The 23,017-nt window shown below is 33.8% G+C and overlaps 2 protein-coding genes across 3 annotated transcripts; one reads left to right on the top strand and one right to left on the bottom strand.

Annotated features, from left to right (window-relative positions):
• Window positions 1–44: 44 nt before the first annotated feature.
• Window positions 45–13,845, top strand: parp16 (poly (ADP-ribose) polymerase family, member 16). Of its 2 annotated transcripts, none has more exons than XM_048158416.1 (7): window positions 45–189; window positions 3,464–3,660; window positions 3,742–3,879; window positions 5,156–5,362; window positions 5,615–5,786; window positions 7,790–7,934; window positions 13,107–13,845. In XM_048158416.1, exons 2-7 carry the CDS (start codon window positions 3,472–3,474, stop codon window positions 13,240–13,242), a joined length of 987 nt encoding a protein of 328 aa, XP_048014373.1. In that variant the 5' UTR covers window positions 45–189; window positions 3,464–3,471; the 3' UTR covers window positions 13,243–13,845. The 2 variants fall into 2 exon arrangements, with proteins under 2 accessions (XP_048014373.1, XP_048014372.1); XM_048158415.1 differs by having other exon boundaries at window positions 91–200.
• A 1,610-nt stretch (window positions 13,846–15,455) lies between these two features.
• si:ch73-330k17.3 (IGFBP domain-containing protein) lies at window positions 15,456–21,341 on the bottom strand. The gene is made up of 4 exons (XM_048158583.1): window positions 20,337–21,341; window positions 18,388–18,475; window positions 18,076–18,274; window positions 15,456–15,821 (listed from the first exon to the last, which is right to left on the bottom strand). Exons 1-4 carry the CDS (start codon window positions 20,668–20,670, stop codon window positions 15,762–15,764), a joined length of 681 nt encoding a protein of 226 aa, XP_048014540.1. The 5' UTR covers window positions 20,671–21,341; the 3' UTR covers window positions 15,456–15,761.
• Between the last annotated feature and the right edge of the window lie 1,676 nt (window positions 21,342–23,017).

Here is a 23,017-nt window from a genome sequence, read left to right as displayed (position 1 = left end):
CCAGCACAGTAGGTGGCGACAATGCTTGTAAAGAAGGGGATCGCCATTAAACAAGAAGAAGATGTTTTCCATTGGCTTTCAGTGTACGGCGCCCCCTGCTGGTCGAGTCAGTTGCTGTGAGCTGCAGCAGTAACTTGGACACGTTTAGCTTCCGGTGGCTGTCAGATGCCTGAGCTTCAGGCGCATAAGGTAACATATGTGTATGTATGTTTTATGTTTTTAAATGTATTTATAAGTAGAGTGATGAGTACTCGACGAGTGATCGTTTGTGTGTTGAAGCTGGAGTGAATTTCTCCAGTAATGAGATGATAAGCTGAGCTAACCAGCTAACAGGCTTAACATGTAAACAAAGTCAGCAGAGACTATAAACGAGCTTCTGCATTGAAACAGTCGCACTTTCGAGCATTAGGAGTCCAAGAGCAAATCAGAGATTAGATTAGATTATGGTTTGACTTTCACTAGCTGATATTAACTAATAGCACTAATCTGTTGGTTGAGCTCAAAACAAGTTATTTTTTTTAATTGTGCATTCATTTAATTCTTCTTAATTAATTTAATTCTTCACTTTGTTAAAAAAAAATCATTATTAGAATGAACACAAATACAAACTATAACTATACAAACATTCAAAAGGGAATGCATAATTATTATAGAATTATTACAGTGAATTTATAAATATAATGTAAAATAACTTGGGTAAAGTTGGTTTTATATTCACACATTCGGACATCCGTATTCAATAGCCTTGTCAATCACACTACATTGGACATTCAGTGGACATTAAAACAATACTTGCCTATTTTGATCGACTGTGAAAAATGTTGTAAGTTGACAATCATTGGTTGTCAATATCATGTAGCTGCTTAAAATTCGCAAACATTAATTTATTGCACATTTATTGGAAAGTCTGAATTTATCAGAAGTCCGAATGTGCGAATATAAAACCAACTTTACCCAAGTTGTAAAATATCATGATAATATGCATACTAATTTGACTCTATATATATATATATATATATATATATATATATATATATATGGGCCATTCTACAGAATTGGTGCAAACTGCTGTCCCGCAACCAAAAAACACATTTAATTATTCAAATATTCGTTATTTGCTAAGATCCTTCGATTATCTATTGAATTCCACAATAATATTTAAAATATCAGTAATATCATCATTTATTGGGTACTTTCAATTGGGAGGTGGCTGTCCCGAACCCTAATTTCAACTTGTTTCAACTTTGGGAATTTCAACTTGTGAAAATATTGAAATAATGTTTTTAAAAATATATTTTTATTTTTTATTTTTTAAAAAGTGAAGTTAAAAAATATTTATTTTATATTTCTATTTTTAAATCATGAAACTTTATGTAAATTAAATGCGTCCCGCATTTTCATGTCACTACTGAAACAGTGTATGTTTTAATCCATTGATTTTAACCACACTTCTACATTTTTGATCAGGACATCATTGTTTTTTGAGTGTTATTCAATAAAAAAAAAAAAAAAAAAAAAATTCAGTGTGAACTGTTCATGTACAACCATGTGCTGATAATCATCTTTGAGCTAAGCTCAAAAGAATCTAAAATTGTCACTACCGAAACTTCACCACGTTTTGGTAGTGACATCATTGTTTTGGTAGTGACAAAAGGGAACATATAATCATTTATTTGGGGGAAATAAACAAAATTTTAGTTTGTTTTATTATGCAAATCGTTAGTGTTTAGGTACTTGACTTAAAATTCTGTGATGTGGTCGCTACTATAACATTACTGTCACTACCGAAACATGGGATGTTTTGTCAAAAATAAAGCATATTGAATTATCAACTAAGATGTTATAGTGTTTGGTTCAATGAATCCTTAAAGGTGCAATATGTAATATTTTTGCAGTAAAATATCAAAAAAAACACTAGGCCAGTGTTATATATTTTGTTCACTTGAGTACTTACAATATCCCAAATGTTTCCAACTATTTGTAAATCGTGAGAAAATTGCAATTTTATCCAAGTCTCCGGGACGTGTGAGGAGTTGCCTGTCAATTGCGTCATACCCGCGTTACCCTCGGTTTCCGGTTTTATTTTGTAGAAACCATGGAAACACCAAAGACGCTTTAATATTTACATGTTTTAATAGACAAGGGAACAACTGTTTTGATATATTTATAGACAGAAAACTAATTATTGTTATATAGCTCAACACGTTTAGTCTTATTGTTTAAATCTAATTTTCTTGATTTTTTGTGAGTACCATGCTTTACCATGCCTCAGAGAAATACACTACTTTGTGAAGTAGCTAACATAGCATAATCAGTTGCAGCTTTATTTTTAGTAACAGTAATACAGCATTTTCTCCATCATATGTTTTAAAATTAATTGCATGCCATTAATCAACACAAGCCATCCAGCATTTATTAATATGATATTCTAATATTGATCTATCTTACTGCAGTGTGTCTCAAACAAGTGTATCACAGCAGCCACCGAGCGAACGCACAGAGTAACGTTATAACATCATTTTCAACACACTCAAATGTATCTGATATAATAAACAGAGCTGCGTTACCTCATACTCATGACCAGAAAAGAGGAAGCAGCGCCGGCGACTGTGTCATAATAAAAGTCACGCTGCTCGTGAGGCGTGTGTTCCGCAATCGCTCCAGCTCCTCGTTCAGCTCCCACAACACTCGGTCCTGCTCTGCTTCATACTGCAGTAACGTTAATAATCGCATCCATGAACATGATTTCTTCCCGAGTCGTATCCCGATTATTTCCCACTGTCCGTTGAGGTGAAGACCACATGTCCCAAGATTCCGCGCTCAAACTTGGCGTCATCAAGCTACGCCTTTGTTTTGAATAGGCCTCTAGCGTCCTCCTACATACTGGACCTTTAACTTTGGAATCAGTATGATAAACTTTATGCCTTTTACAAAGAAAGATTGGATTCAAAATACAACAAATCTCATAAATTCAAATTGTAATTGTTAATGATTTAACTGTGAGAACTTTTTTTAAAAATAGCAAAAAAATATATTTACAAGGTAGATGTAAACAAAATCTTAATAGGTCAATGTAACCCTTATTATTAAATTATTTATTACTGTATTTCGGTAGTGACAAATTTGGGGAGTGGAAAAATATTCCAAAACTTTCTGAAAATACAATATGAGAATTAACTGCACAATTACTAGAAATGTGTATCTTGGATATTATACAATTTGCATACATACAAAATTTGTGGAAAATGACATATTTTTCCAACTCTGACTTTAAGCCAATTCTGTAAAATGGCCCATATAGTTTATGTACCTCTGTATGTATGTATGTATGTATATATATATATATATATATATATATATATATATATATATATATATATATACATTAGTTACTGAAAATCACTTCTTATATTTAATTGTTATGATCATTTCTGTGTGAATTCTGATGTTCTGTGTGTTTTAGTGTTGGGAATGCAGCCGCCTCTCCCGACAGCTGCGGTCAGAGAGCTGGTCTGCTCCTGTCTGCATCGAGACCCTGTAGCAGCGGACCTGCGCTGCAGTCTCTTTGTGGCCGCCGTCCAGAGCTACAAACGCGATTCGGTGCTCAGACCCTTCCCTCCTCGCTACCTTAGAGGAGAGATCAAGGACTTTGAAGAGCTGGTAAGACGTTTGAAGAACTTGAGCTCTCCATGTTGTTGGCTTTCCCAAACAACCATATTTTATTGTTTTGATTCTTCACAGCAAAAAGATGTGGATACTTTGCCAAACGTGAGGGATCTGGTGCGTCTGGGACAGGGTGATGGAGATCATCATCTGGCTCTTGTGCACTGGGTTCTGTCCTCCAAGAGTTTTGCTGTGAAGACCCTGCAGAAAGAGGAGGTATTGCTATAATCTTAATTCAGATCTTTGCTCTCGGCAGATGAATCTGATTCATCTTAATGATTCTATAAAAAGTTCTTTTAACACTTTTGAGAAAGAAATGTTAAAAAAGAAAGAAAGAAATGCAGTATTTCAACCGAACAGATGTAAAAAAACACAAATAGAAAATATTGGACAGTAGCAACATATTTGCCAAATAATTATGTTTTAATAAAATAAAACTCTTATTACAACAATAAGAATAACTGGTTCAAAAGTCATTCGTTTGGACTGCGCTGGTCATGTTTCTGATTCACTAAAAAGAACTGGTTCATAAGAATCATTTGTTCATAATGGATCACTCTATCTTTGTGATTCACTAAAAAGAGCCGGCTGATAAGAATCATTATTTCAGACTTCACTGGTCACTTCGTATGTTTGTGAATTACTAAAAAGTACCAGCTCATAATAATTATTCATTGGAGGAAGGAAAAAACACTGGTAGCACTCTATCTTTCTGATTCACTAAAAAGAATCGGCTGATAAGATTCATTTGTTTGGGAATGGAGCAACATTGGTAGCACTCTTTGTTTCTGATTCACTAAAAAGAACTGGTTCATAAGAGTCATTTGTTCATAATGGATCAACCCTAGAACCACTCTATCTTTGTGATTCACTAAAAAGAGCCAGCTGATAAGAATCATTTGTTTGGGTGATGGAGCAGCATTAGTAGGACTCAATGTTTGTGATTCACTAAAAAGAACCAGCTCATAAGAATCATTCATTCAGACTACACTGTGTTAGCACTATATGTTTGTGAATTACTATAATAATTATTCATTTAAGGGAGGAAAAAACTCTCCATGTTTCTGATACACAAAAAGAACCAATTCATAAGAGTCATTAGTTCGGGCTGCACTGATTGATTCCATAAAAAGAATCTGCTCGTAAGAATCATTAGTTTAGGGATGGAGCAAGACTGGTCATGTTCTATGTTTCTGATTCACTAAAAAGAACCAGCTCATAGGAGTCATTTGTTCAGGAATCAGACTACATTGGTTGCACTGTGCATGCTTTGTGCTACTTGGTTGTTTGATTCACTAATAAGATTCATAAGAGTCATTTGAGTACGGTTTTCAATTTCAATTTCAGCAGAATAATGTACAAATCGGAACCAAACATCATGTAAATCATTTTAGGTTCTGGTATTCTGGACTAGTCATTCAGACAACTCTCAGTTGTCTGTTTAATTTTGCTAATATAAATGTTCACTGCTTTTCATTCTCACTCTTATCAGTTTGCTAGACTCAGCCAGCTGACGCAAAGTGAGGGGATTTCAGCTCCAGCCCCAGACTTCCTCTTTGAACTGCAGTACTGTGACTTGCTCAACTCCAAGTTTGAGAGGACGCGGGCAGGACGGGACCTCATCTATGCATTCCACGGCAGCAGACTGGAGAACTTCCACTCCATCATACACAACGGATTACACTGCCATCTGAACAAGGTCAGCTTGTGGAGGATGATGCTCGTTTATACCTATTTTGGATGCTCTCCAGACAACCATTCTTTGATTATCATTGAGGACTACAAATAATTTTGCCTTACAGATGTGTTTGACTGTCCCTTATCAGTTCGTGTTTAGATAATATGTGTGAAGATGATAATTATAACCACAGTGCTATCTGCTCATTGGTTCAACACAGTAAGACAAAATGATGTAAGCCACTTAATCTTTGATTATGATTTGATATTTCAGACCTCACTGTTTGGGGAGGGCACATACCTGACCAGTGATCTCAGCATGGCCATCCTTTACAGTCCTCACGGTAACGGATGGAGGGAAAGCGTCCTCGGGCCTTTGATCAGCTGCGTTGCCTTGTGTGAAATCATCGATCATCCAGATGTGAAGTGTCAGGTGAAGAGGAAAGGTAATGTGTCAGATGAACAGCTGTGTGTATTACTGTTCAAAAGTTTTGAAAAGAAGTCTCTTCAGCTCACCAAGCCTGCATTTATTTGATCAAAAATACAGTAAAAACAGTAATATTGTGACATATTTTTCTGGAAATCTTGATGCATTGTTTTTCAGGATTCTTTGATGAATAAAAAGTTCAAAGGAACAGCATTTATTTGAAATGGATCTTTTTATAATAAAATTTTAGTGTATTTTGCAGTATATAGTAGGTGTGGGGGGGTAAGATGAGCCACTTATTTAAGTTGTCCTCTAGGCAATAAAACATAAATACGGAAGAGGATTAGGGCCAAGCAATAATAAAAAATAAAACCATCTCGAGAAAAAACTCGCTAAATTTTGAGAAAAAAGTCAAGATAAAATGTTGAGAATAAACTCGTTAAATTACGAGAAAAAACTCGCTAAATTTTGAGAAAAAAGTCAAGATAAAATGTTGAGAATAAACTCGTTAAATTACGAGAAAAAACTCGCTAAATTTTGAGAAAAAAGTCAAGATAAAATGTTGAGAATAAACTCGTTAAATTACGAGAAAAAAATGTGTTAAATTTCGAGAAAAAAGTCGATAAATTTCGAGAAAAAAGTCAAGATAAAATGTTGAGAATAAACCCGTTAAATTATGAGAAAAAACTCGCTAAATTTCAAGAAAAAAGTCAATAAAATGTTGAGAATAAAGACATTAAATTATGAGAATAAAGTCATTAAATTACGAGAAAAAAGTCGTTAAATTACGAGAACAAATTTGTTAAATTATAAGAAAAATGTCGTTAAATTTCGAGAAAAAAGACGATAAAATGTTGAGAATAAAGTCATTAAATTATGAGAAAAAAGTCCTTAAATTACAAGAACAAATTTGTTAAATTATGAGAAAAATGTCGTTAAATTTCGAGAAAAAAGTCGAGATAAAATGTTGAGAATAAAGTCATTAAATTACGAGAAAAAAGTCCTTAAATTACAAGAACAAATTTGTTAAATTATGAGAAAAATGTTGTTAAATTTCGAGAAAAAAGTCGAGATAAAATGTTGAGAATAAAGTCATTAAATTACGAGAAAAAAGTCCTTAAATTACAAGAACAAATTTGTTAAATTATGAGAAAAATGTTGTTAAATTTCGAGAAAAAAGTCGAGATAAAATGTTGAGAATAAAGTCATTAAATTACGAGAAAAAAGTCCTTAAATTACAAGAACAAATTTGTTAAATTATGAGAAAAATGTCGTTAAATTTCGAGAAAAAAGTCGAGATAAAATGTTGAGAATAAAGTCATTAAATTAAGTTTTAAATTACGAATTTGTCTCATAATTTAATGAGTTTATTCTCAACATTTTATTTCGACTTTATTCTCGAAATTTAACGAGTTTTTTCTCGAAATTTAACAACTTTAATCTCGAGATGGTTTTATTTTTTTATTATTGCTTGGCCCTAATCCTCTTCCGTACATAAATGAGAAAAAATATATATTCATATATTATTGACAGTCTTCTTTTGTTTTTGTTTATATTTGCATAAACCAGTAAAGAAGGTTTAATATTCATGATATTAAAATTCTGACCAACCCAAAATTGTTTTATAATTTATAATTTATAAATTTTATAATTTATAGTTTTATGTCATTGCTTTTGCGCTGATCTTTTTCCTAAATAAATTAAAAATAAATCACGAAATACGAAGTCATCTCTGTCTGATTAGCCCTTTTTAAATAAATAGTCATGACACAAATTATGCGTAGTTTGCTTTAAAGTGGGGGGTGGCGGCACATCTTACCCCACTCTCCCCTAATGTATTTTTTTAAATAGTATGTGAAACAGTATGCAACAGTAAACCATTCAAACATTAGTATGCTTCATTCATGTCAAAAAAAAATAAAAGCAAACGCAAGTTTTGATATTTATTCCAATTTTGTGTAAAAATTACCTAACATACCTAAAAAGATACCTAAAATTCAGCTCCCACTTTGTGTGTTTCAGACTCCGAGAGCATTGACCGCCAGCGTCTGAGGGCCAGGAACAGTGAAGGTGGCGAGGTGCCCGAGAAGTACTTTGTGGTGACCAACAATGAGCTTTTGAGAGTGAAATACCTGCTGGTGTATTCTCAGAGACGCTACAGATCACGGTGAGACTTCCTCATTCACATGGACCCGACTGGTGCATCTCAGTAGACATCACGCTTTATATAAAGACTTTATTTGTAGTACTTTCATAATTCAAAAAGATCCACTTTAGAGAAATGGTTCACTCACATTTTTTCATATAATTACAGTGAGTAAGAGACTAGAACTTTAAAAGGATGCAAAGCTTTACATGATAAACAGACCCAAATAAAGTTATTCACAGCCAATCTTGAACAAATCATATAGACTGGTAATGTGAACTGTGTCATTCAAAAGATCCGACTCAAAAGAACAAATCATGGCCGGATGTTAAGATTTTTAGTAAATAACGACTTAAATTTTGATGTTTCTCACACAAAGCTATCGTATGGCTTAGAGCTGGGTATTCAATTCAGTTCCGATTTTGATTGGATTCAGCTCAATATTGGTTAATTGCGGTATGTATCAGGTACAGTACATGGCAAATTTTCTAATGCTGTAATCTGTCGAGGAACCCCATTTGGTACATTATTATAATAATTCAGGTTAAAATTAACTGATTAGTAGGCTACTTACATTTTAATTGCACAAAAGGAAGTTTTTATAATAATAACATTACAATAATAACTTTTTAATAACATAATTATGTTTCTACTAATTTTTTAAAATTTAAACGGCGGCTGTCATTAAAACATGACATTTATTCAAACATACTTTAAATACTGAAGAATAGGTTAAATAAAAATACAATGAATATGCAAAATGGTGCATATATTTAGCAAAATGCTCCTATCTAGCTGACTATCGAGTTTATGGTCAATGAATGGCTTTTCTGAAGTAAATGTAACATTATGTTTTATTGTTTACAAGCTGTGTTATTGATGTCTTTTCATGGTTGAAACACTGATTGAACGATTACATGATAAGACATGATACAGATTTCGGTAAATTGTACTTTATCTTCCAACATACCTTCTGATGTTCATTCATGTAACTAGTAGTAAAGCAGAAGAGATGATCAGTTCACGAAGTGCTTGATCGCAGTGATCTGTCACGCAGCGTTTAAGAGCGCCAAAGCAGTATTTATTGTTTGAATTTCATAATTAAATTGACAGAATTTGAAAGCTGAGACTTTGTTTCATGTCAGGAGTAACAAAGCACAAAGCTTATTGCGATTTATTGGATGGGAGGCATGATACATCAACTGAAAAAAGCATAGACTGAAAGATCAATTCTTGGGATTTAAAAATTGATATTGGTTCTTCTAAGGCCCTTTTTCCACCTGGTATTAAGAAGTGTTTTCATAAATCCGATCATAAGTGGATGACGCTAAATACAGACGTAAAGGGGATCTAAAACGTTTTGAGCTTGTCCATTTTCGAAAACACATTCGACCGGATTGCTTTCGTATTGTAGACAATCGTGTGATTGAATTCATTCGAACAGCCACAAAAGACCTTCTACTCTCCGCCTACTGAACTTATGCGTAAACATTATGGTAAGCGCGCTCACCAGATGGAATTTAAACTTTGTCAGCTGAAGACCCAAGTTTGGTTTGAAGATGAAAAATGTACCAATCACAATGTTCTCTCACCATTCCTGATTTCTAACACACACTCACTGTGTTCGGCCGATCTTGCAGCTGTCAGAGCAGAAACGAAAGCTGATGCTCCCGTGTTTTTCCAACGTCTTTCGAGTTCATTTGTAAATTGCACAAGCTTATTTCATCCCTTAGATCAAAAGATCTGAAAAAACACATACATTTACCCACCCATAGACCCTCCCATAGAAATCAGGACAAAAGTGGTTGAAAGTAGACAAAAGAGATGGATTAAAATACCAGAATGTCTCTTCCCTCATCTACTTGTGATCCAATTAACCAAACGCATCTTAAAGGATTAGTTCACTTTCAAATTAAAATTTCCTGATAATTTACTCACCCCCATGTCATCCAAGATGTTCATGTCTTTCTTTCTTCAGTCGAAAAGAAATTAAGGTTTTTGATGAAAACATTCCAGGATTTTTCTCCTTATAGTGGACTTCAATGGAGCCCAAATGGTTGTAGGTCAAAATTACAGTTTCAGTGCAGCTTTAAAGGGCTTTAAATGATACCAGACGAGGAATAAGGGTCTAATCTAGTGAAACCATCACTCATTTTCTAAAAAAAAAAAGAAAAATTATATACGTTTTAACCATAAATGCTCATCTTGAACTAGCTCTCTTCTTCTTCTTCTCTATTTGAATTCCTGCAGTGTAGACGCTGCTAAGTGTATTACTGCCCTCCACAGGTCAAAGCTTGAACTAATTGTTATATACAATATGCTAGTGCAAGTATATAACATTTAGTTCAAACTAGGGCTGCACGATTAATCATAATCGAATCGAAATCGCGATTTGGCGATTATGACATCGCAAAAACTGTGATTTTTAATTAAATATGTACACAGCGTGTTAGTGAAGAACTGCTCTGTGATCAGTAGTAAATGACGCTCCATCTGAGAGCACAGCATTAGAAAAAGCAACACACATCAATTGTACAAACTTTACAAACATGAAGCATTTATGAACTTCTTTTCTAACAAAAGACAACATTAAATGTGTTTTTACTCCAAACTCACTTCATAATGTCATTTGAGTGTTTGAAATAGCATTTTGATTAGCATTGGATTATAAATATACTTTATTATTATGGAAATACTTGAGAAGAAAACATATAAACCACGTATTGTTGTAGTCGTATGTTTATTTTATTCATGTTTAATCAATCAAAGCCTTTCTACCTTCTTTTTATTCAGTCACAGCGATAGCATGATGCCCTCCTGGAACAGCATTTGTTTGCGTATATTTGGAGTATTTGGAGTATCTGCTCAAGGGCGCCCTCCGGCGTCCAGTATGAAACAGACATGTTTAGTGCCAAAATTATGGAAGAGGATTAGGGCCAAGCAATAATAAAAAAATAAAACCATCTTGAGATTAAAGTTGTTAAATTTCGAGAAAAAACTCGTTAGATTTCGAGAAAAAAGTCGAGATAAAATGTTGAGAATAAACTCGTTAAATTTCGAGAAAAAAATTCTAGATAAAATGTTGAGAATAAAGTCATTAAATTACGAGAAAAAAGTCGTTAAATTACGAGAACAAATTCGTTAAATTATGAGAAAAATGTCGTTAAATTTCAAGAAAGAGTCGAGATAAAATGTTGAGAATAAACTTATTAAATTATGAGAATAAAGTCATTAAATTACGAGAAAAATGTCGTTAAATTTCAAGAAAAGAGTCGAGATAAAATGTTGAGAATAAACTAATTAAATTATGAGAATAAACTAATTAAATTATGAGAATAAACTCATTAAATTATGAGAATAAACTCATTAAATTATGAGAAAAAAGTCAAGATAAAACGTTGAGAATAAAGTCATTAAATTATGAGAATAAAGTCATTAAATTATGAGAATAAAGTAATTAAATTATGAGAATAAAGTCATTAAATTACGAGAAAAAGTCGTTAAATTATGAGAACAAATTCGTTAAACTATGAGAAAAATGTCGTTAAATTTCAAGAAAAAAGTCGAGATAAAATGTTGAGAATAAAGTCATTAAATTATGAGAATAAACTCATTAAATTATGAGAAAAAAGTCGAGATAAAATGTTGAGAATAAAGTCATTAAATTATGAGAATAAACTCATTAAATTATGAGAATAAAGTCATTAAATTATGAGAATAAAGTCATTAAATTACGAGAAAAAGTCATTAAATTATGAGAACAAATTCGTTAAACTATGAGAAAAATGTCGTTAAATTTCAAGAAAAGAGTCGAGATAAAATGTTGAGAATAAACTAATTAAATTATGAGAAAAAAGTTGAGATAAAATGTTGAGAATAAACTCATTAAATTACGAGAAAAAAGTCGAGATAAAATGTTGAGAATAAACTCGTTAAATTACGAGAAAAAAGTCATTAAATTACGAGAAAAAAGTCGAGATAAAATGTTGAGAATAAAGTCATTAAATTATGAGAATAAACTCATTAAATTATGAGAATAAAGTTGTAATTTAATGAATTTGTTCTTGTAATTTAACGACTTTTTTCTCATAATTTAATGAGTTTATTCTCAACATTTTATCTCAACTTTTTTCTCGAAATTTAATGAATTTATTCTCATAATTTAATGACTTTTTTCTCATAATTTAATTAGTTTATTCTCAACATTTTATCTCGACTCTTTTCTTGAAATTTAACAACTTTAATCTCGAGATGGTTTTATTTTTTTATTATTGCTTGGCCCTAATCCTCTTCCATACAAAATAAAGCTCACTCAATCCTATCCAGGGTAAAAATAGGAAAAATAATTCCTCTCTCTAAAGAACTTTGAGGGAAACATATAATCAATATGTTTTTCTCCAGCGTACATAAGTGTACAGGGTTTTTTTTTTTTTTTTTCACAGTGGATGCATAAGAGGCTCATATTAAATATGGAGTATTAAATACAAATACTCCATTTTTTATTTTGCATACCTCCTGACGACAAAAAAAAAAGATTTTTATCATTATATAATATTTGATAATAAATCCTTAGACCATTCTAATGATTTATAGACATACTGCTTGCATGTTAACAGGTAACCCCACATCATACTAATGCTAAATACTTTAATAATGAAAGTTATTACAACAGTAATTTCTTATTTGGTTTAATATTTTTATTTAGCAATAATGATGATAATAATAATAAAAAAATAATATATTAGCACAATATTTTGGGCCAAATTGTGCAGCCCTACAAAAAAGCAAAACAAGCCTGGTATTGTTTATATTTTTTAATTGTTTTATAAAATCGCATTTTAAATCGCAAATCGCAATTTTGACCAGAAAAATCGCAATTTGATTTTTTTTCTCCAAATTGTGCAGCCCTAGTTCAAACTGACATGACAAAATGACATGAGGGTGAGTAAATTATCAGGAAATTTTAATTTGAAAGTGAACTAATCCTTTAATACCAGGTGTAAACAGGGCCAAAATAAGAATTGATTAAAATCGAGAAATCGATATTTTTAACCCAGCCCTAGTATGACTTCCAAAGAGCATTAGTCATATAGACTTTTATGATGCTTTTGTATCAATTTGAAGCTTGATAGACTCAAGAATGTTCATTGTTTTCTATTCATTAAATTAACTGATGTTCTGTTCTGATTCCAGACATGCTCAAGGGAGGTCGTGGCTCGTCAGACATCATTTTGCCATCATGATGGGCCTCTATATCCTGCTCCTCATGTTCATCGGTGCCTTCAACTCATCCGCTTTTCAGTCCTTCTGGCACAGAATGTTCCGGTAACCCAGACCGCTCGCTTCACATAAACGCTCTCGTCCAAAGTGCCTTTTACTCACAAAGACTATCATGAAAGAGGAAAAAAGACTCAGGAACTATTTTATTCGCTCAACACGACATTCCTCCCTGTATCTCTTTGATTTTTACATGCTATCCTTCATTTTCTTTATGTTACGTAGAATTACATAAACACTGTGCATCTGTCAGAAGTAAAACTGTAGAATGAGCGCTAATGTTAGCAACCGAGAATGTTACATGTTAGCATGTAGCCTGTTTTTACATTTTGAATGATGGGTTCACTACGTTAGTTACAACCAAATGATCAAGACAAAAGCGCTGTCTTTACCTGCCTTTTCAACCTAGACTTTAGCAAAATTGCTGCTTATATTAATAAAAATAATCACGTAGGGAAATCTGTGTGCTTTTATTTTAGATATTTTTCTGTTTTGAGGCAAATATATAAGTTCTCCTGTTCCTAGATCAAGTCAACTATGCAGAAAACCCATGTTATGTTGGTCAGTATCATTAAAACTGTAAAGAAAATTCCAACTTGAATAATTCAGAGAATCTGAATTGTGAAATTATTTAAATTAAATAAATGCAACACGATTACAGTGTGTTTCTTAAGACACAGTGTGAAATGCAGTAGTAAACTGGCTGTTGTTGTAGTTTATGGCTCTTGGCGTGCTGAGCGTTTTGTCTGGCTAATGTTTTTATCAGTCGAAAACAAAAGCAGTAAAATATGACTGATTACAAAAAGCGGCATGTTTTTCATCTTGAGAAGCAGAGACTCATTTGTGTGCACCGTAGATTACAACTTTTTTAAATTTTGAATTTAATTTTTTTTACAGTGGTACTTACTTTCATGCATAAAATTAGTTAAATGCATATATTTAAATTACTGTTGACATAATTATAAAAAAGAGCAATTATCCCATATTAAAAATGTAATAATATACTTATTTGTCACGTGTTGTTTTTTAGGTTGAGAAGCATATTATAAAGCTATAAAGAGTATTTAATGCCAATGCGTTTATCACAATTAACATTTCTTTTCTTGATGCAGCTTTATATAAGGCAGACATCAAAAGAATTGTGAACTGGTTGATCTGCCATGGATCTGTTCTGGCTCATGGATGGATGTCTAATTGCAGGCTCATAAATATATTGTTATTGAGTAACAAGCCAGACAGGAGTGGGAACGTGTTTACGGTGGGCACTTTTTCCAAACAGGTCAGCCTGACCTTATTAGTCTCTTTATAATATATATATATATATATTGAAAGCCAGTTTTATTCATAAGTCATTTGCACATACAAATATTAGAATACATATGCAGAGTTAACATTGTTTTAGTATGTTTTAATGACAACAACACAGAAGTGTTTAAGATTGTATTTAAAGGTGCCATCGAATGGAAAATTGAATTTACCTTGGCATAGTTGAATAACAAGAGTTCAATACATGGAAATGACATACAGTGAGTTTCAAACTCCATTGTTTCCTCCTTATATAAATCTCATTTGTTTAAAAGACCTCCGAAAAACAGGCGAATCTCAACATAACACCGACTGTTACGTAACAGTCGGGATCATTAATATGTACGCCCCCAATATTTGCATATGCCAGCTCATGTTCAAGGCATTACACAAGGGCAGGACGTGTGGATGTGCACAGCTGAATCATCAGACTAGGTAAGCAAGCAAGAACAACAGCGAAAAATGGCAGATGGATCAATAATAACTGACATAATCCATGATATCATGATATTTTTAGTGATATTTGTAAATTGTCTTTCTAAATGTTTCATTAGCATGTTGCTAATGTACTGTTAAATGTGGTTAAAGTTACCATCGTTTCTTACTGTATTCACGGAGACAAGACTGTCGTTATTTTCATTTTTTAAACACTTGCAGTCTGTATAATTCATAAACACAACTTCATTCTTTATAAATCTCTCCAACAGTGTGTAATGTTAGCTTTAGCCACAGAGCACAGCTTCAAACTCCCAATAAATATTATACTTACGTGATTAGACATGCTGCATGACGAACACTTTGTAAAGATCCATTTTGAGGGTTATATTAGCTGTGTGAACTTTGTTTATGCTGTTCAAGGCAAGCGTGAGCTCCGGGGGCGGGGAGCATGAGCATTTAAAGGGGCCGCAGCCTAAATCGGCGCATATTTAATGATGCCCCAAAATAGGCAGTTAAAAAAATTCATAAAAAAAAATCTATGGGGTATTTTGAGCTGAAACTTCACAGACACATTCAGGGGACACCTTAGACTTAAATTTCATCTTGTAAAAAAACGTTCGATGGCACCTTTAACAAAATACAAGAGCTGTACAACATTAATGCGTAAAATTTCACAGCATTTATAAATCACATTTTTTTATTATTCATGATTTATATTATACAGTAACATTTTTACATGGTAATTTAATACATTGATAAAAATAGCTGCCTTTTGTGCTACATTTTATAACTGTATTGCATTATTTGAGTTCCTCTTAAAATGTAGAATCAGTTTGCTGCAGTTGGACAGGCAGGAGCCAAACACACAAAGAATCCCTCAGAGTTATTCTGTTAAAAGAATATGAAAGTAGTTTATATAAATTATATGTAAATATTATGCTTAAATATATTATAATAGAATACAAATGACTGTATACTTTAATAAAACAATAGTAAATTATTATAAATGTGATAAATAAAATAGAATTGTGTATATATATATAGATATATATACACCGATCAGGCATAACATTATGACCACCTTCCTAATATTTTGTCGGTCCCCCTTTTGCTGCCAAAACAGCCCTGACCCATCGAGGCATGGACTCCTCTAGACCCCTGAAGGTGTTTTGTGGTATCTGGCACCAAGATGTTAGCAGCAGATCCTGTAAGTTGTGAGGTGGAGCCTCCATGGATTGGACTTGTTTGTTCAGCACATCCCACAGATGCTCGATTGGATTGGGATCTGGGGAATTTGGAGGCCAAGTCAACACCTCAAACTCGTTGTTGTGCTCCTCAAACCATTCCTGAACCATTTTTGCTTTGTGTCAGGGTGAATTATCCCGCTGAAAGAGGCCACAGCCACCAGGGAATACCGTTTCCATGAAAGGGTGTACATGGTCTGCAACAATGCTTGGGTAGGTGATACGTGTCAAAGTAGGCTAGAGCTCACGTGTCCACTGTTGGAGCTTTTGGCGGTGGACAGGGGTCAGCATGTGCACCATGAATGGTCTGCAGCCCCATACGCAACAAACTGTGATGCACTGTGTATTCTGACACCTCTGAACCAGCATTAACTTCTAGATCAATTTGAGCTACAGTAGCTCATCTGTTGGATCGGACCACACGGTCCAGCCTTCGCTCCCCACGTGCATCAATGAGCCTTGGCCGCCCATGACCCTGTCGCCGGTTCACCACTGTTCCTTCCTTGGACCATTTTTGATAGAAACTGCCCACTGCAGACTGGGAACACCCCACAAGAGCTGAAGTTTTGGAGATGCTCTGACCCATTCGTCTAGCCATCACAATTTGGCCCTTGTCAAACTCGCTCAAATCCTTACGCTTGCCCATTTTACCTGCTACTAACAAATCAACTTTGAGGGCAAAATATTCACTCGCTGCCTGATATATCCCGTGATGAAGAGATAATCAGTGTTATCTGTCAGTGGTCATAATGTTATGCCTGATCGGTGTATATATAATTGTAATTTTGTTATAATATTTAGAATAATTTGTGATATATGAAATATATAGTTATTTTTTCATATATATATATTTTATAATTTAAAGGGGGTATATGTAAGAATTTTCATGTATTAAACGCATTTTTATTGTCAATGTGTGAAAAGTTTGTAACGAAACTTAAAAAACGAGACCTTCCCCGACTTCCTAAGTTGTCTCTGAAAGCCTGTAGACTGACATATCCACATCGCTATGATCAGATGCTTTCTCTCACCGCTGTCATTTTTGTTGTGTGTTTATTTTTATTGAGAGGAAAGCGCGTAGCACATGTTTACATAATATTTACATCTAAATGTCGCTCTCAGCAGCATGCACGGCGTCTGGATGTTTGTTATTAGTATATCACTGCAAAGTTATTTCCAAATTCTTTTTACCCTAAGCGAAGAACGAAAAAGAACTTCGCCGGTCAGTCTCTTGTACGTTAGCAATAAGGTACTGTCTGCAGTTCACTTAACGGCCACCGGTGTCGCTAATAACAAGAGTTTTTGAATTCTACATATACCCCATTTAATATGTACGGTTTAAAGGGTTAATTCACCCAAAAATGAAAATTCTGTCATTAATTACTCACCCTCATGTCGTTCCACACCTGTAAGACCTTTGTTCATCTTCAGAACACAAATTCAGATATTTTTGATGAAATTAGCATTTTGACCTCCGATAAACTGCAATGTTATTACCACTTTCAAGCCCCAGAAAGGTAGTAAATACATCTTAAAATAGTCCATGTGACTACCTATCTGGGCTTTGAAAGTGGTAATAACATTTCAGTCTATCAGAGGCCAAAAAGCTCATGGATTTCATCAAAAATATCTTAATTTGTGTTCTGAAGATGAACGAAGGTCTTGCGGGTTTGGAACGACATGAGGGTGAGTAACTAATGACAGAATTTACATTTTTGGGTGAACTAACCCTTTAAGTGTATTTATCTGTACTATGGCCCCAAAGTATACTTCAATAAAAGCATTTTATTTTAATTTAAAAAAAAACCAATATGGTTATCATAATATAAATAAACAATTATATTTCAGCTTAATGTCAAAAACAGAATGATAAAGCGCAAGACAACAGTAAAACTGACCTGTAGGTTCTGGTGGCAGACAGTTGGATGTTTGTCTTCGGTCAGGTGACCACGCACACACCTTCCAAAGCGATGCAGACAGACGTGGTCTGTTGGGGAACAGGTCTGAGCACAAGATGGAGGTCTGAGAACCAAGCAGCTGGAGCAGGTTGTGTGCTGGCAGTGACCTCCGCACTCACGCTTCTCCATCGACACAGACCTGCAACGGGAAATATTCATCAAGCACAAATGAAAGAGACAACAGATGCCAGTAACTTAGTCTGAAATCATTCAAGATGAATCAAATATCAAAACTTAATGTAGAAAAGTTACCTTGCTGAGCATATTTCATTGGGATTTGCCTTGCAGAACTCCCATGTGCACTCAGGTCTGCAAGTGTCGGCTTTGAGAACCTCAAGCACTGTTTGGAAATACAAATCCAAAATGCATTGACAATGAATGCAATAAGTGCCAAATAATAAAATACATTGTGAAATATTGTTCTCCAGGTCAAAGAAAAAAACAGACAATAAAATTGATGGAATCCCGTTACAATACGGATGCAGTTCTTCAGGAAGGGTTGTGGATTTCATCACTGTCTAGATAAGAACAATCAGAGCTTTGATTTTATGGGAAAGTGCTCCGAGATCAAAGGAATCCTTGACTGCCGTATCTCTCTTCACAGTTCATAAATGACATAAACCTTGATGATGCCGTTTCTTCAAGAGTGTGGATATAAAGTTAAAACATAAGCAGGTGCGCGCTCCTCACGATGGGATTGTAACACAGGGGTTTTCATACTTTTAGATGGCAAGAGCCAATAGGGAAATAGGGAATCGCTATAGGGAAATGTAAAATATAAAGGCAGATAAATATTTTAAGGCATAAAGTTTGGTGAGGAAATTATACTATGTGAGAAAAATATGTGATATTATAAAGATAACATGTTTCCAAAATGATTGGTTTTTATGTTGTTGTTATATTACAACCAGAAGAAATTCATAAAATTTGAAACTATGTAGATGTATAGCAAAATTGAAATCTTGTCAATTCAATTTCAATTTATTTGCGTAGCACTTTTCATTTATTTCATATCATGCCTTATGTACATAGATAGATAGATAGATATAGAATAAACATTAATAAAATATATAAAAAAAATGATTTCAGCTGTTTTAGTTTAAGTACTAAAATAACTAAAACAAACTAAAACTTAATAGAAAAAAACTCAAACACAAACTATAATAGTATATCAACTCAATTTTGACAAAAATGTCAGATAGAACCTTATAATTCCAAGGTGACGATATAGATATATATTGTGTGTGTGTGTGTGTGTGTGTGTGTGGAAGACTATGGCTATCAATGGAATAAAACAATAAGTTCAATAAAAAGTTGGGCAACACTTTAGTATAGGCAACACATATAAACTATTAACTACGACTTTTCCCTCGATAAAGTCCTAATTTACTACTTATTAATAGTTAGTAAAGTAATTGTTAAGTTTAGGTATTGGGTGGGATTAAGAATGTAAAATAAGGTCATGTAGCCAATATTCTGGTAATATGCAAGCTAATAAGCAACTAGTTAAAAGACCCTAAAATAAGGTGTTACCAAAAGTTGTTTATTACTATTATTATTTATATTTTTTCTCTGAAATTTTCTGCAAAACCCCCAAGCAACCCTTCTGTGGGTCCCTGGACTCCAGTATGAAAACCCCTGTTGAATCTTCATATTGCTCTTGTATAATTCACAGGCTTCCCACTCCTTTTAACCAACACATTACAATGACTTTTCCATCCGTTCATGAGTGGAAGCATTTAAATAAATGGTCACACTTTAGATTAGGGTCCAATTCTCACTATTAATCAACTATCAGCTACAACTTTTGCCTCAATAAACTCCTAATTACTACTAATTAATAGTAAGGTAGTTGTTAAGTTTCGGTATTGGGTAGGATTAAGAGATGTAGAATATGGTGATGCAGAATAAGGCATTAATATGTGCTTTATAAGTTTTTTGAAAAGGCTAATGCACTCAAAAAGAGCCATTTTTAGCAACTAAATACAGTAATTTAGAAAATCAACTATAGAAATCTTAATGATTTTTCCTTTAAGATAATCATTTTCCATGACTTCTCAGGCCTGGTATTACCTGATATTGTCCATGCCCATGAGAAACCTGAATTCAAGAACCAACTTTGCACTTTAATTTGGACCTTTAGTATTCTATGCATGTAACATGCGGGCAGATTAACTTGGCATCTTCAGCTTCAGTGATACCTGATTTGCAGGTTCCCTTGCGTTCTGCCTCTGGTTTTCCATCTGTAGCTTCTTGGTAAACGCAAACCAGCCCTTCATCGCACTTCCCCAGGTAGTCCCAAGTGCCTCCACAGCTTTCTCCTGCGAGTTTGGCACAGGCTGGACAACAACCGCAAATCCCAGTGGTTATACCACCCTGACACTGGAGCTTCAGCGCTCTACGAGGGGAACAATGAATGCGTTCGCAGGGTGGACAGTGCAAGGCTTGGAGGATCTGCTGACCCTCCAAGGTGGCCATTTCCACAGCCATTACCAGCCACAAAATGACCAAGATTGAGAAGACGCGTGGACTCATGGTTGGGTTTCACGTTTCGAGATGGGTCGGCTTGAACCGTACACCCCGTTTATATAACGGTCCTCACAACCAAGACCACATTTTACGACCACACACATACATCATTCAAACTCACACCAACAAACCTCCTCCCTTCTTCACAACCAATGGATGATGGGGGAATTACGTTTGTTGAGTCTGGATTTGCTGTTAATTATCCCCAAGTCTTATCTTTACAATCGCTCTGTTGTTTTCTTTTTGTCTGAAAACCAATAAGTTGGACCAAGGGGAAAAGACTGGACCCTTTGTGCACAGGTCACATGACCAATAGTAGAGGGTGCAATTCACGGTGTGATCAAGATAATCGGCCATGAGCAACAAGGACAAGATTGGAACATTGGCAAGTTATCTGAGAAGACCTGTGTGCACCGTTTTCATAAGCTACTACGCAATAAAACACCCCTTTCCGTCTGGCTATAGTTTTCAGAACAGTTCTTCAAACAGTCTCAAAGGTCACACCCTTGACCGCTTTATCCTTAATAAACGTCTACTGTAGATAATAAAATATTAGATGATAAAGGGAGTGAAAATGCTTGTATAAATAAAATTTCGTATAAATGCAATTTTAATGTTCTTTTAACTAAATTAATGCAAAAGTACAATAAAAGATTATTAAAAGATGAATTTCTAGTCTTATTGTGAATGATTTATTAGTGCTGAATTATTTAAAAGAATAAAAGTCAATGAAATGGAGCTCATTTTTTTGTCTTGGTCTATTTTTTCAAAATACATAAAATGCAACTCGTACATCTATGATGGGCATGTTTTTCTCAATTAAAATTCATTTTGATATTTTTATGGGGTGTAAAGTAAACAATGTCCTGATATAATGAAGGGGGAAAAAATCATGAAATTCATGAAAAGAAAACCTTTTAAAGTAGATCTTTACTATTTCTTATGAAAAAATTGCTTCGCTGATTATTAATTTTGAAAGAAAACTTTTGTTCACCAAATCAAAGTAGTGTGACCAACATGAAAAAAACACACACACAAAAAAAGAAAATATGAAATATCATAGAGAAATCCTGTAGATCCTCCTGACTGTGTCAATGAAAATATAACCATTAACACTAGTAGGTGTTAAAATTTATCCTGTGAAAACCGTAACGTACTTTAAAAACTTTTAGCAGGCTCCTCCCCACAGTGGGCGGTGTCATGTTTCATATTACCAAATTTACTGCACTATTTTATAATCAAATCTTTTTCAAATCTTGACAAAATATTGTTGAAAAGGCTCAAGGTTCCATATTGGGTGACTGTTTTGTGATCAAAGTGATATTGTGACAGAAATTTATTAATTTGACATGAGAATGCATGAAAGTGGTAGTGTTTTGGTTTAGCGCCTAAACAAAATCTCAATTTTGGTGATACCAACTTCAAATTTGGAACCTAACTTGGTTAGACATATGGCTTTGATTTTAAAACAATGTTATAGTTCAAATTATTTTCTAATATATTTTGTGTGAAATAAAATAAATGTTTAGTACATTTGTTTTACAGTAAACAAACTTCTATAACTTTTTTTTAAGTGCATTCATTTCAGCAATAACCTGCAGTGTCGTCTTTTAAAATAGACCAACCTGGTCTGTATTCCAAAGCATTCATGAATTACAACCATTTAAGGGTACGTTAAAACGATGTAAAAACAATCCCCGTTCACATGGATCCACTAAAATAACTAAAAACGCTCTATTATTTATGCCAGGCCAGTAGTTAGCAATGTCTCTTTGTAAAGATAGACTACGTTCCTATAGACTTAACACATAATATGCATGCGCATAACATCGCCGTTTTTACCAATTCATGGTTTTGTTACGATAATGGTATCGTTTTCAAAAACATAAATTTTAGGCATCCAAAACACCATTGATGTATAAATGAATAGCCAAAACACATAAAAAGTTTCCATTTTTAGTTGAAAATGTTATGTAAACAGCCCTCAAGTTTGGATGGCGCATTTTCATGTCCAACAGGTTAAAATAGCAGGTTAGTTCAAGTTGCAAAATGTGGTTGTCATGTGGTGCGACTCCTCAGGAACATATTTATGAATAATTCATATTTGTAAAAAAACAAAAGAAATGCTTTTTATCTTGAAAAATATTAACTTTTTTGGAAAATAATCAAGTATATCCATTAATTGTTAAGTGGATTGTGAAATGTGGGTGTTGCACTCAAGAATGAATGCATGCATGTAGTCGATTGTGGAGAAGTGTTTACTAAATGATTAGAGAAGTCTGGTGATTTCATTGGAAGATTCAGTTATATTTTGTTTAAAAAGATTTAAAAAAAAAAAAAAGAAAAATTCAAC

The sequence above is a fragment of the Megalobrama amblycephala genome, linkage group LG15, assembly GCF_018812025.1.
Source record: "Megalobrama amblycephala isolate DHTTF-2021 linkage group LG15, ASM1881202v1, whole genome shotgun sequence".
NCBI classification, from domain to species: Eukaryota; Metazoa; Chordata; class Actinopteri; order Cypriniformes; family Xenocyprididae; genus Megalobrama; species Megalobrama amblycephala.
Note: the sequence above shows the minus strand (reverse complement) of the source record. Positions and strands in the feature narration are given on the sequence as shown.

Coding starts and splice junctions, on each gene's coding strand:
- parp16 (XM_048158415.1), top strand. Junction 3,880..5,155: donor AGACCCTGCAGAAAGAGGAG/GTATTGCTATAA, acceptor CACTCTTATCAG/TTTGCTAGACTCAGCCAGCT. Junction 5,787..7,789: donor GTGTCAGGTGAAGAGGAAAG/GTAATGTGTCAG, acceptor TGTGTGTTTCAG/ACTCCGAGAGCATTGACCGC.
- si:ch73-330k17.3 (XM_048158583.1), bottom strand. CDS start 20,670: ATGAGTCCACGCGTCTTCTCAATCTTGGTCATTTTGTGGCTGGTAATG. Junction 18,476..20,336: donor CAAGGGAACCTGCAAATCAG/GTATCACTGAAG, acceptor ATTTCCAAACAG/TGCTTGAGGTTCTCAAAGCC. Junction 15,822..18,075: donor TCTGCCACCAGAACCTACAG/GTCAGTTTTACT, acceptor TTCTTTTAACAG/AATAACTCTGAGGGATTCTT.